Source organism: Pogona vitticeps, chromosome 2 (assembly GCF_051106095.1).
Source record: "Pogona vitticeps strain Pit_001003342236 chromosome 2, PviZW2.1, whole genome shotgun sequence".
Taxonomy (NCBI): Eukaryota; Metazoa; Chordata; class Lepidosauria; order Squamata; family Agamidae; genus Pogona; species Pogona vitticeps.
The window spans coordinates 29604874-29618779 of record NC_135784.1 but is presented as its reverse complement, the minus strand read 5'-3'; the positions used below and the strand labels follow the sequence as shown (position 1 = coordinate 29618779).

Below are 13906 nucleotides of genomic sequence, written 5' to 3'. Positions count from 1 at the left end.
GTAGTGTGATCCAGGGAATGCGAGATGCAACACATCTCAGTGAAAAGCAAGTTAGTCACGGGTGATCTTTTTACGCTTTTAATGGGACTTACAGCCAACCCATTGCCACCAAGAGGACCCTGGCTTGTCCTTTTTTAAAACCTGTAAGGTAAAAGGTAAAGATTCCCCTTGACAATTTTTGTCCAGTGGTGTTCAACTCTAGGGGGCGGTGCTCATCCCCGTTTCCAAGCTATAGAGCCAGCGTTTTGTCCGAAGACAATCTTCCGTGGTCACATGGCCAGTGCGACTTAGACACGGAACGCTGTTACCTTCCCACCGAGGTGGTCCCTATTTATCTACTCGCATTTACATGCTTTCGAACCGCTAGGTTGGCGGGAGCTGGGACAAGCGACGGGAGCTCACTCCGTCGCGTGGATTCGATCTTACGACTGCTTGGTCTTCTGACCCTGCAGCACAGGCTTCTGCGGTTTAGCCCGCAGTGCCACCATGTCCCTAACCTGTAAAAAATTAAAAATGCTCAAATTATTTTTTAACCTTTCAACCACTTTCTTTTGATGCCCCAGTTCTGAGAGGTTTCCAGGTGCTGCCTTGCATGGCTTCTGACACCCAGGAGGTTGAATTTTTCCAGAGCATAAGACGCAGGGGACCAAGAGGAAGGAAGAGCTACTACCACTAAACAGGGCAGCCACACTTCACGGCCCCACCCTATAGCTCATTACTCAGAAAGGCACCTCCGTGTCTCCAATAGGGTTTCCTCTTGGGTGACTCCAACCCTAGGAGGACCTACTTTGTCCATCTGGGAGGAACTCCAATGGACGCTGAAGGGTTTACTTCTGAATAAATACCCAATAGCTGGCTGGTTAGCTCAGGGAGTTAGGTATCTGGCTGTGGAGCAGAAGGTTGGGAGTTCAATTCCCCACTCTGCCTCCTGGGAGTACAGCCAGCCTGTGTAGCCTTGGACACGCTGCACAGCCCCAGGGTAAACCCCCACCCACTCCCAGAAAAAGGGGATAAATGGTAAACCGCCCAGAGTAGACCTTTGGTCTAGATGGGCGGGATAGAAATCCAATAAATAAATACATACATAAATAAAATAAACCATTTCTGAGCATTCTCTTCCTGGAAAAACGGGTCACCCTAAGTAAGAGTTGACTTGAGGGCACACCATTATTATTAAATGCATACAATATTCCACTCTGTGTCCTGACGTATTTTACTCCTGTCTAGTGGGATCCACTCTATACTCCTAGCCAAAGGCCATCCTCTCGTTCGTGTGCCTGCTAGACGTAAGAACCACTAATGTTTTTTTTTGCCAGTCTTCCTCGGCAGCCGTCCAGATGTGTTAGTCCACCACACCAATCATCTCTGGACCCCCGCAGCATGCTCTTTGTGGATTATGGGGGTTCTGGTTGAAGACATTAGGAAGAGCTGGCTTGGCAAAGGAGGAGGTTGGGCATGGAATGCCACCAAGAACAGAGTCACGGCAGGCCTTCCCACAGAAACAAATCTTGCAACTTTCAGGACAGGGTCAAAGGACCGACAAAAGAGCGCATGCCTTCTTCTTCTCCAGGATAAACCTAAACTGTGGAACTCACTGCTACGTGATGTGACTGACGCAAGCTGTTCAGTTTCAACAGCTTTAAAGAGGACCAAAACAACTGAATGAATGACACCAGGCTAATGATGGCAACAAAAACCCAGAGATCTATCAACATGAATTGGACCAAACTCCCGGGAAGGAGGGCCTGGCGTGCTCTGGTCCATGGGGTCACGAAGAGTTGGAGACGACTTAATGACTAAACAACAACCACCCAGAGATCGCCTTCCACATCCACAAATGTAAATCAGTCACTGAAGAATTGAAATGGGAGACTGCAAGCTGATTTCATACCCTGCCTACAGGCTCCTCATGGGGACCTGACCAGCCACTGTGTGAGCCAAAGCTTGGATCTAGAGAGGCTGCGGGTCTGATCCAGGTTCTTAACTGCCCTGAGTGCCAACATCCACAGAGCACCTGCCTAAACTCTGCAATGGTCCTGGAAGAAAAGTCACTGCCTGCCTTGGTTTTTAGAAGGAACCAGAGAGTCCGTTCGGTTTAGGAATTCAACAGCAGGGTTGGATCCTCAGCGCTCCAGTGTCTTGTGACACCTCCAGGATTAACAGGGCTATTTCAACGCGAGCTTTTGTGGATTATAAATCCACAACTCCTCAGATGCATGGAGTAGTATTCTAGGAATCTGCTACTATGCACGAAGCGTCTGAAGAAGGTGTCATGTAGCATAATAACTCGTGCCGCAACAAAATACATTAGCCATAAAAGTTGTGGTGTTGCTGGAACAAACTAGCAGGGTTCCCCATTCATGCTTCCAAAGGACTCATGGAGTGAAGGCATGGAGGGAAGCAGCCCCACATCCCCATAGTGAGTCCTTGATCAGTGAATGTGCTACTGTTATGCTGCCCAACATGTGATGCATCATCACACAGAGGCCAGAGGGGAGCAGGAGTTTAATTCTCTGAAGGCAGCATTAAAATTGGCCTGGCCTGCAGAACTGGGAAAAGAAAAGGGGTTACAGTAAGAGAACAGCAAGGTCAGGGCACTGTCTCATGCCTTGTATATGCTCTGTAATACCAGAACTAATTTTTAGTATCGTAAGACCGGGAAACATTTCCCTCCCATGTAACACTATTTACAGCTTCAAAAACATATGTTTCAAGGACTGGACAAGTCCTGCGTTTGCTCTCAAAGAGCTGGCAAAGCTACGCTGGAAAAAAAAAATCCCAGTTAAAGGCCTAAGGATTTCCAAATTAGCTATTGTTACAAATTGCAATTTTTTAAAAGCAATTGTTTGTTTTCCTGTTTCTCAAAGGTGACCAGTTTATTTTAGATACTGGTCAGAATATCCTGTTGGTTTGTTATGCCAGACTAAGTGCAATGGCATAAACTGCAGTGGCAAATGGCTAGTAGCTAATACGTTCCTCACTATGGACCAGTCGCATGTGTTGGTGAGCAACAAGAGATGCCCGTGGCAACTGTGTGAATTGAATTTGTCCACGAAAGCTCACATAAAAAAAATATATAAAGCAAGTCTTTAAACGTGCCACCATGTTTTTGTCTTTTTTCACTGTTTATTTTTAATTTTCTTTTCACCTATAAAGCAGCAACTGGTTAACTAGAGCAAATTCGTGACTGTTACTTATCGCACTGTACTAACACAAGGCTAACTATCCATTAGGATTCTGGCCACTTTTTTAAAAAAAATCTGAATTCTCTAGCTCTGTTGTACAGAAGACTTTTATACCAGCAGTCCCCAACGTTTTTGGGACCGAGGACCTGCTGAACCTCTGGAGAAGGCATGGCACGGCACACACACGTGCTCTCTCAGGGGCATGCACGGAGCGGGGGGGAGCGCACGTGCGCACGCCAGGACTGGCATGAGTGCTCCCCCCCTTTGCACATGTGCAGGAGCGCCTGCATGCACACGCGGGTGCTTGGACACATACGTGAAGGGCTGGGGGAGCACTCACGTCAGCATTGGCCTGCATGCGCAAAGCAACTGTGGGGAGGGGAATGCGTGCGGGGGGTCGGGAGGTCTGTCTTCACGGCCCATTCCAGCTCAGGCCACAGACTGGCACCGGGGCTGCGGGCCGGGGTTTGACAACCTCTGTTTTATACAATTCATATGAGTATGCTAGTATCAACCACAAGATGGCAACCTAATCTCGCACAAAAGAAACGGTACTTGAAGAAAGAACGCAAGGATATAGTACTTCAGGGAATCCGGCTAGGTGTTAAATATTCTGCAGGCTTTCAGATCAAATGACCTTATCTTGTCAAGAACACATGGTATTGTCCAGAAGACAAAGAGAAAAAGAACAAGACTGCCAGCAGCGTTCAAATGCTGTGACTCCGGATAAATTCTGTTTAAAAATTGTCTGATACAAAATTCCCACGCATTTTTAGTTCCAAGCATTTTGTACAGTGGCGCCTCGCTTAACAACATTAATTCATTCCAGCAAAATCTCTGTACAGCGAAAACATCATAAAGCGAAATTTTAAAAACCCATTGAAACGCATTAAAACCCAGTTAATGCATTCCAATGGGCTAAAAACTCACCGTCCAGCGAAGATCCTCCATACGGCAGCCATTTTCGGTGCCTGTATAGTGAGGAATCCATCCCTAAGCACAGCAGGGAGCCATTTTGATCACCCGGTGGCCATTTTGAAACCCCAACGATCAGCTGTTTTGATTGTCGTAATGCGGAGAATCGGTTCCCGGAGCAGGGAACCGATCTTCGCAAAGCGGAAAAACCCCATTTAAAACATTGCTTTGCGATCGCAATTGCGATTGCAAAAGCATCATCATGAAGCGGATTCGTCGTAATGTGGGGTAATCGTTAAGCGGGGCACGACTGTACTTTTCAAAAGGATATCACAGAGCTGAGAGGATAGAGAGAATACCAAAACAGCCCATGTCAGGAAAGGATACTGGATCAAATGGACCTTTGGTCAGATCTAGCAGGTCTATGCCTATGACCAAAGAGTTACTCTTTTCCCAGCCATGATCAATATTTCCTCTAAGCTGTGCACTCTTGTCCAAAGCTCCATTGGGGTTGTGCATGTGCAGCTGGTTTGTTTCCCATTTTGAATGAAGCCCTGCCCAGCCCCGCACACACTGAGTGAGGCTCCCACACAGCAGGATAGAAACATAGAGGGAACGTTGGACATGATGGATATATGCTGTTCTACAATGACTTACTACTCTGAGAAGAAGATAGTGAAAATTTTAGGGAGGAAACCTTGAGAAAAAAAAACTTGATTAGATTTGAAGCAATCACTTTGTTTCTAGCTGGCTCCTTTTGTGTTTTATAGGATAACCTATCCAGTTGTACAGTCGAATCTTACGGAAATGTTGCTATAACCAGATACTCACCTACTTGAGACTGCATTTCACCTTGAGGTTACAGCTTTGGCCCTAATTATGTGTAGGATAATAAGCCTCAAGTTCAGATTTAGGCTGAATAGCAGGAAAAACATCTTAACTGCTAGAGCAGTACGACAATGGAACCAATAGCCTCGGGAGACGAGCGCTCCAACACTGGAGGCATTCAAGAGGAAATTGGGCAACCATCGGTCAGATCTGCTTTGACTTGGATCCTTACACTGAGCAGGAGTTGGACTCGACAGCCTTACAGGCCCCTTCCAACTCTTCCAAATACAATTTCAATGTTTTCTTAAGAATTCCAAAGTTCTGAATATTTTTGGAAAATTTAAATAAACTTCTCACTTGCCTTATTAGTTCACTCCGTCCTGTCCTCTTTAGTCCTTGACTTCTCTTTTTCTCTGAATTCTAACATTCCATTTCCTATGAGATGGACAATTCCAGATGTTGCTGGCCATTGCCCACAATGGCTGAGGCTGAGAGGTGTTGACTACCTCCACCTGATTTCACGGGTTTCAAGATTCAAGCCCCTACAAGAAGCCCTGCTGTGCTATGGGTGATAAGACAGGGAAGGCTGCACTCCGTGTGTGATCCAGGACAGTGTCGTGGTTACACTGTGAGATTGAGACTTCAGAAAGCCAAGTGTGCGTTCCCACTGAGCCATGACACTCCCTGGGTAACTTTGAGTGAGTCACTCTATCTCAGCTTGACCTGATATTCAAGGTTGTTGCTGTAAGGTGTGGAAACAGCCATATATACTGCCTTATGCTCAGTGGAAGAGAGGCAGACTACTAATCAAACAAAGATGGTTTGAATTATTTTACTATATTACACACATTCTAGGATTGAATGATAACAGAGCTGAACCCTGACAACACTGCCTCCCCCCCCCCCCCTTGTCTCTCTTCCCAGTAGATCGCTTAGGGTCTGGATCCAACTTACCTGGATCAAAGTGCTCTTCTAACTCGGACACAACAACAGAAGGCAAGAGCAGCAAGCAGACTACGATGGGTCCCATTGTGGTCTCTGGGCTTTCAGGCTATACCCCAAAACTCTGCGTCTTCATGCCTTTAGAAAGGGGAGAAAACAGCAGTTAGCCGCACGTGGTTCCTTTGGGCACAGCTGAGATCAAGGGCTGAGTGACTCAACATGAATGGGAAGCCGTGGTTCAGGCCCTCTTTCTCTCTGTGTGCTACTCTAATGCATTCTTTGGACGGCAAGTCACCAGCATCCTGCCATTGTCCTCGCTCTCTTATCTTGGCCAGAAAGGGAATGGGGCCGACATACTGGCAGAAGTGTGACACCCTGTCATCAACCCATGGACAAGAAGGGCGGCCTGCCAGAGCTGTGGTTCAGCGGACACTGGGCATGCGGGAAATCCCAAGACCAAACGAGAGGCTTGGTCATTTGATCAGTGAATAAAATACAATTCAGTCCAATTAGGTTAAATATTGGCAAAATATACCATCGTCTCAGCGAACAAGGGCAGCATTTGTTAGAACTAGAACAAAGGGAGAGGCTTGTGCTCATCATAGTGCAAACACACACACACACACACAAAGCTGCAAATGCTGTACAGCTTGGCTGCCTGAAACTTGCTGAATTTACAAAAGAACAGAACAGCCTATTCTGGATCCAGCACAGGGTTTATCTCGTTCCACATGCTATCCGTCAAGAGTGGCTAACTAAATACCTTGGAGAGGGATGTCTGAGAAATTCACTCTACTAAGTATTTACATATACAGTTGTTTATTTTATTTTTTATTTTTATTTTTTATTAGATTTATACCCTGCCCATCTAGACCAAAGTTAAATACATATACAGTACATACATGTATATGTAGTATAGTTAAATACACACACACACATATAAAGGCATCCTAAAACATGTCTCCATCTAAAAAATTAAACACTATAAACTATTTGCTTAACACCTACAGCCATCACCTGGTTTTAATTACTGTACTTTTTACTGCTGTTGTTGAATGATATGTTTTATATTGTTTACTGTTGTACACTGATCACATCCCCTACATCCTTTTCCATATACAAAACTGTCATCAAGACTTTAAAACATGCCTCCGACATGGCCTTTATTTGTAAACAAAGTTATCCTTAATAGCAGAAAGGAAAGGGGACCTGACAGCAGGAGGAGTAAGGAAATCTCACTTTCATTTGCTGAAAGATGCAATTAACTATGCGACTAAAAAGCTAAACCAGCCTTGGTGCAGACATTCCCAGATTTTCCAGTGGTAATAGCCAGTCACAGTCAATAGCAAGCGGCCAACGGATGGTATTTGACTACACAGGTAGGGATCCCAACTGTATTGATTTATATCACAAGCACTTAAAGAGTTATGCTTCACTTTACTCTCTAGGCTGCTAATTGTTTCAAGTTACTGTATATGCTTCAGGTGGGACCTACAATAAAATGTTGCAGCATGAGGTCTTCCTGTTTGTTCCAACCAATCAACCATACTTTTTCACAGTACACTCCACTCAGCTCCCCTTCTGCCCTTTTCTCAGTCCCTTCTCTCCTGAATATCAACCAGTATTCAGTCTTCCCTGGACTGCTTTTAACATTTCTTCCCCAAATAATGTTGTCTGTACTTTTGCCAACCTTGTGATTTGTCCAGGCCTACAGATAAAACCCCCCACCTTGTGTGTGGATTGGGCTGTGTCTAGCCTAAGGACCGATATGTGGGAAATGAGGTAATTATCAAAATGATCAGTTTCCAAACTTCTTCCAGATGTTCCTGGACTACAACTCCCAGGCACCCTATCCACCACAGCTAATGGTGACGGTATGTGGGAGTTGTGGTCCATGAACATCAGGGGCTTAAGGATGAGAACCCACTGGTTTAAATGTACGTGCGAGTGCCTGTGTACACAAGCTTTATGGGAATTGTTACCTTGGAAAAAAGTGATGGCTGGAATCCAATGGAAAAATAATTAGAACTGGTGTTTGCTAATGTTTTTTCAAGTATCGTATCTAGCAGGCAACAGCAAATGCTACACCAGCATCACAACATTTGGGAATTTACAAAGGGAGGCACAACAGAATTCTAGCTACATACCTCTCTTGAGTAGTGTGTGTGTGTGTTTAGTCGTTTAGTCGTGTACGACTCTTCGTGACCCCATGGACCAGAGCACGCCAGGCCCTCCTGTCTTCCACTGCCTCCCGGAGTTGTGTCAGGTTCATGTTGGTTGCTTCGCAGACACTGTCCAGCCATCTCATCCTCGGTCGTCCCCTTCTCCTCTTGCCATCACACTTTCCCAACATCAGGGTCTTTTCCAGGGAGTCTTTTCTTCTCATTAGATGGCCAAAGTACTGGAGCCTCAGCTTCAGGATCTGTCCTTCCAGTGAGCACTCAGGGTTGATTTCCTTTAGAACTGATAGGTTTGTTCTCCTTGCAGTCCAGGGGATTCTCAAGAGCCTCCTCCAGCACCACAATTCAAAGGCATCAATTCTTCGGCGGTCAGCTTTCTTTATGGTCCAGCTCTCACTTCCATACATCACGACAGGAAAAACCATAGCTTTGACTATTCGGACTTTTGTTGGCAAGGTGATGTCTCTGCTTTTCAAGATGCTGTCCAGATTTGTCATCGCTTTCCTCCCAAGAAGAAGGCGCCTTTTAATTTCAGGGCTGCTGTCTCCATCTGCAGTGATCATGGAGCCCAGGAAGATAAAATTTGACACTGCCTCCATATCTTCCCCTTCTATTTCCCAGGAGGTGATGGGACCAGTGGCCATGATCTTAGTTTTTTTGATGTTGAGTTTCAGACCGTTTTTTGCACTCTCCTCTTTCACTCTCATTACAAGGTTCTTTAATTTCTCCTCACTTTCTGCCATCAGAGTGGTATCATCTGCATATCGGAGGTTGTTGATATTTCTTCCTGCAATCTTAATTCCGGCTTGGGTTTCTTCCAGTCCAGCCTTCCGCATGATGTATTCTGCATATAAGTTAAATAAGCTGGGGGACAATATACAGCCTTGCCGTACTCCTTTCCCAATTTTGAACCACTCAGTTGTTCCATGACCAGTTCTAACTGTTGCTTCCTGTCCCACATATAGGTTTCTCAGGAGACAGATAAAGTGGTCAGGCACTCCCATTTCTTTAAGAACTTGCCATAGTTTGCTGTGGTCCACACAGTCAAAGGCTTTCGCATAGTCAATGAAGCAGAAGTAGATATTTTTCTGGAACTCTCTGGCTTTCTCCATAATCCAGCGCAAGTTAGCAATTTGGTCTCGAGTTCCTCTGCCTCTTCGGAATCCAGCTTGTACTTCTGGGAGTTCTCGGTCCACATACTGCTGAAGCCTACCTTGTAGGATTTTGAGCATAACCTTGCTAGCGTGCGAAATGAGTGCAATTGTACGGTAGTTGGAGCATTCTTTGGCACTGCCTTTCTTTGGGATTGGGATGTAGACTGATCTTTTCCAATCCTCTGGCCACTGTTGAGTTTTCCAAACTTGCTGGCATATTGAATGTAGCACCTTAACAGCATCATCTTTCAAGATTTTAAATAGTTCAACTGGAATGCCATCACCTCCACTGGCCTTGTTGTTAGCCAGGCTTTCTAAGGCCCACTTGACTTCGCTCTCCAGGATGTCTGGCTCAAGGTCAGCAACTACATTGTCTGGGTTGTCCGGGATATCCACATCTTTCTGATATAATTCCTCTGTGTATTCTTGCCACCTCTTCTTGACGTCTTCTGCTTCTGTTAGGTCCCTCCCATTTTTGTCTTTTATCATGTTCATCTTTGCGCAAAATGTTCCTCTAATATGTCCAATTTTCCTGAACAGATCTCTGGTCTTTCCTTTTCTGTTATCTTCCTCTATTTCTTTGCATTGTTCATTTAAGAAGGCCCTCTTGTCTCTCCTTGCTATTCTTTGGAAGTCTGAATTCAAGTTTCTGTAACTTTCCCTATCTCCCTTGCATTTTGCTTCCCTTCTCCTCTCTACTATTTCTAAGGCCTCGTTGGACAGCCACTTTGCTTTCTTGCATTTCCTTTTCTTTGGGATGGTTTTCGTTGCTGCCTCCTGGACAATGTTACGAGCCTCTATCCAAAGTTCTTCAGGCACTCTGTCCACCAAATCTAGTTCCTTAAATCTGTTCTTTACTTCCACTGTGTATTCATAAGGGATTTGGTTTAGATTATACCTGAGTGGCCCAGTGGTTTTTCCTAATCTCTTCAGTCTAAGCTTGAATTTTGCTATGAGAAGCTGATGATCAGAACCGCAGTCAGCTCCAGGTCTTGTTTTTGCTGACTGTATAGAGCTTCTCCATCTTTGGCTGCAGAGAATATAATCAATCTGATTTCGATATTGCCCATCTGGTGATTTCCATGTATAGAGTCGCCTCTTGTGTTGTTGGAAAAGAGTGTTTGTGATGACCAGCTTATTCTCTTGACAAAACTCTATTAGCCTTTGTCCTGCTTCGTTCTGAACTCCAAGGCCAAACTTCCCTGTTGTTCCTTTTATCTCTTGGCTCCCTACTTTAGCATTCCAGTCCCCTAGAATGAGAAGAACATCTTTCTTTGGTGTCAGTTCTAGAAGGTGTTGTAAATCTTCATAGAATTGTTCAATTTCAGTCTCCTCAGCAATGCTGGTTGGTGCATAAACTTGGATTATTGTGATGTTGAATGGTCTGCCTTGGATTCGTATTGACATCATTCTATCATTTTTGAGATTGTATCCCATTACAGCTTTTCCCACTCTTTTGTTGACTATGACGGCTACTCCATTCCTTCTACGGGATTCTTGTCCACAATAGTAGATATGATAATCATCTGAGCTGAATTCGCCCATTCCTGTCCATTTTAGTTCGCTGATGCCCAGGATGTCGATGTTTATTCTTGCCATCTCCTGTTTGACCACCTCCAGCTTCCCAAGGTTCATAGATCTTACATTCCAGGTTCCTATGCAGTATTTTTCTTTGCAGCATTGGACTTTCCTTTCACTTCCAGGCACGTCCACAGCTGAGCGTCCTTTCGGCTTTGGCCCAACCACTTCATTAGCTCTGGAGCTACTTGTACTTGTCCTCCGCTCTTCCTCAGTAGCATGCTGGACGCCTTCCGACCTGAGGGGCCCATCTTCCAGCGTCATATCTTTTAGCCTTTTGTTTCTGATCATGGGGCGTTCTTGGCAAAGATACTGGAGTGGCTTGCCATTTCCTACTCCAGGTGGATTGCGTTTAGTCGGAACTCTCCACTATGTCCTGTCCGTCTTGGGTGTCCCTGCACGGCATAGCCCATAGTTTCTCTGAGTTACTCAAGCCCCTTCGCCACGACAAGGCAGCAATCCATGAAGAAGCTCTTGAGTAGTAGCAGTCATCATCATCCTTTTACAGTACAATATTCTAGAACTGTGAGTACCATTACGAACAGATGTGGTGTTTTTTTCTGATACAAAGACCACACCAGTGAAGGGAGGGATCCAGACTGCAACTGCAGTAGTTATAAAAGATAACTCCCATGTGCCTGTGCAGTTTTAAATTCAGTTTTGACCCCCTCCTCGCCTACTGTTTACTTCCAATGACCCTTCCATGAAAAAAAACACACACGTTATAACATCCAGTGGCGACAGGGGATGGGAAACGTTTATTTTATTTTATTTATTTATTTATTTATTTATTCATACCCCTCCTATCTGTTCAAAATGACCACTCTAGGCGGCTTCTAGACATATAAACACAATAAAATGTACATATAACAAAAAAAAACAATATACTATACACAATAACAATAAGCAGCCAACAATAAGCAGTAAACATATTTTCAAGATGGCAATATAACAAAAAATAAATTAAAGAAGAAAAGGTTAAGTGTTATATGGAGGGAAAGCCTGCTTGAACATCCAAGTTTTGAGATGGGTCTTAAAAATACCCAGCGACGGGGTCTCACGAATCTCTGGAGGAAGGTTGTTCCAGAGGCGAGGAGCCACTGCCGAGAAGGCCCGATTTCTCGTTTTTTCCTTCCGGGCCTCCCTCGGCGTCAGGCTCCTCAGCCTCACCTCCTGACTCAATTGAGTGATACGGGTAGGGTAGTGGTGGGAGTAGGCGTTCCGCCAAGTATCGAGGCCCTAAACCATTTAGGGCTTTGTACGTAAGCATCAACTCTTTGAAGTCGATGCGGAACTGAATGGGTGGCCAATGCAGTGCGGCCAGAGTGGGTGAGATGTGTTGGTATTTTTTCACTCCACTAAATAGTCTGGCCGCTGCATTCTGCACCACCTGGAGTTTCCGCAACAGCCTCAAAGGCAGCCCCACGTAGAGCGCATTACAGTGGTCTAATCTTGAGATTACGAGCGCATGCACCAAGGTAATGAGCGCCCCAACATCGAGATAGGACCACAGCTGGGCTATCCGCCAAAGGTGAAAGGCGTCGGTACAGACCACCGACGCCACCTGAGTTTCCATAGTGAGCACCGGGTCCAAATGGATCTCTAAGCTGCGGACCCCGTCCTTGGCGGCAAGAGTCACCCCCCCCAAAAGAGAGGGAGTTTCCCAGGCCCCCAACTGTGGGGGCACCCACCCTCAGTACCTCCGTCTTGATTCTATTTTGGTACTTCTGTTCCATGGTTTATAGCTTACTAGGGGGTGGGTTTCTGATTTTTTAAATTTATTTCTTAGTTTATGTTTTGCAACTGATACCACAAACTGCAAAAAAAAAAACCTATGGAATTTATTTTGGCAATGTATTCTGGCGTGTGCTCAAGAAGACCCACTGTGGTATGTTGATTGAAGACTGGATTGGGAGGTTGGAAGATCCAGTCCAGCCCTCACAAAAACCTCACTCGGACCAAACCACAGTCTCTCGTAAATCTAGCTTACCTGACAGGGTTGTTGGGAGAACAAAGGGAATTTGGAAGTGAGCAATGTATGATTTCTCCCCTTAACTGGAGAAAAGGTAAACAAAACTGGGCAACTTCACTCTGAAATGCAACTAAAAAGCTGTTCTCTTCCATCTCTAACCTGATAGGCTATACTTCTGTTATGGGAATCCCTGATCGTGACATTAGTCCCAAACAGACAATTATTAGCCCCTAAACAGAGATTGTAAAGCTTGCATTCAATATCGACTGGGATTGCCAAATAGCTGAGGTGATGCATCACACCTTACATGACATTGGACAAGTCAATACTGATTCTTGCATGACACATGCACACACAAAATACTGTTTTTTTATATTAAAAAGGCCAATATTCTATGAAGAATGGGAACTGCTTCACAAATATTGTTGTTGTTCTGTGCTGTCAAGGCAACCCTATGAATGAGCCATCTCCGAAATATCCTGTCTTCAACTGCCCTGCTGAGCTCTTGTAAATTCAACCCTGTGGCTTCCTTTATGGGTCAGTCCATCTCATATTTGGGTCTTCCTCTTTTCCTGCTGCCTTCCATCTTTCCCAGAATTCCATCTTTCTTTTTGGAGAATCTTGCCTTCTCATGATGCTGTCATAACAACAGCCTCAGTTTAAACATTTCTGCCTCCAGAGATCATTCGGGCTTGATTTGATCTAGGAGCCACTTGTTTCTCTTTCTGGCAGTCCAGGGTATCCACAAAGCTCTCCTCCAGCACCACATTTCGAATGGATCCATTTCCCACACCATCCCCCAAGGAATCACCCATCTTTTCTGAGCAGTGTCTTAGGAATCGGACACAAGAATCTCCCCCTGTTTCCTAGGAACCGAGCCCATTGCCCTCCTCTGTTTCTAGGGGGGTGAGACATGTGTGTGGGTGTGAAAGGGCTGGAGGCCAGCTGCTCCCATAATCCTTTGCTGGAATGTCCCTTCCAACAGCTGCCTATTCTAAGCCTTGTAAACAGCAGCTGACGGGCCCTAGTTTGGGGGGGGGGGAAGGTTGCCCATGTGAAAAGGAAAGGGGAATGAATCAAGACATTGATCAGACACCCCTCTTTGCACCCAGGGAATCCCATATCTAAAGCAAACTAAAGCCTCAACAGAGA

General features: G+C 45.2%; 1 protein-coding gene across 7 annotated transcripts in view; it reads right to left on the bottom strand.

The window, feature by feature from the left end:
* DDR1 (discoidin domain receptor tyrosine kinase 1) overlaps positions 1 to 13906 on the bottom strand; it is a 69390-nt gene that overhangs the window by 30544 nt on the left and 24940 nt on the right. For all 7 annotated transcript variants that reach the window (XM_020814097.3, XM_020814103.3, XM_072989115.2 and 4 more), the window contains exon 2: positions 5883 to 6008. In XM_020814097.3, the coding sequence (XP_020669756.3) occupies positions 5883 to 5958 (76 nt within the window). In that variant the 5' untranslated portion in view covers positions 5959 to 6008. The remainder of the gene's footprint in view (positions 1 to 5882; positions 6009 to 13906) is intronic.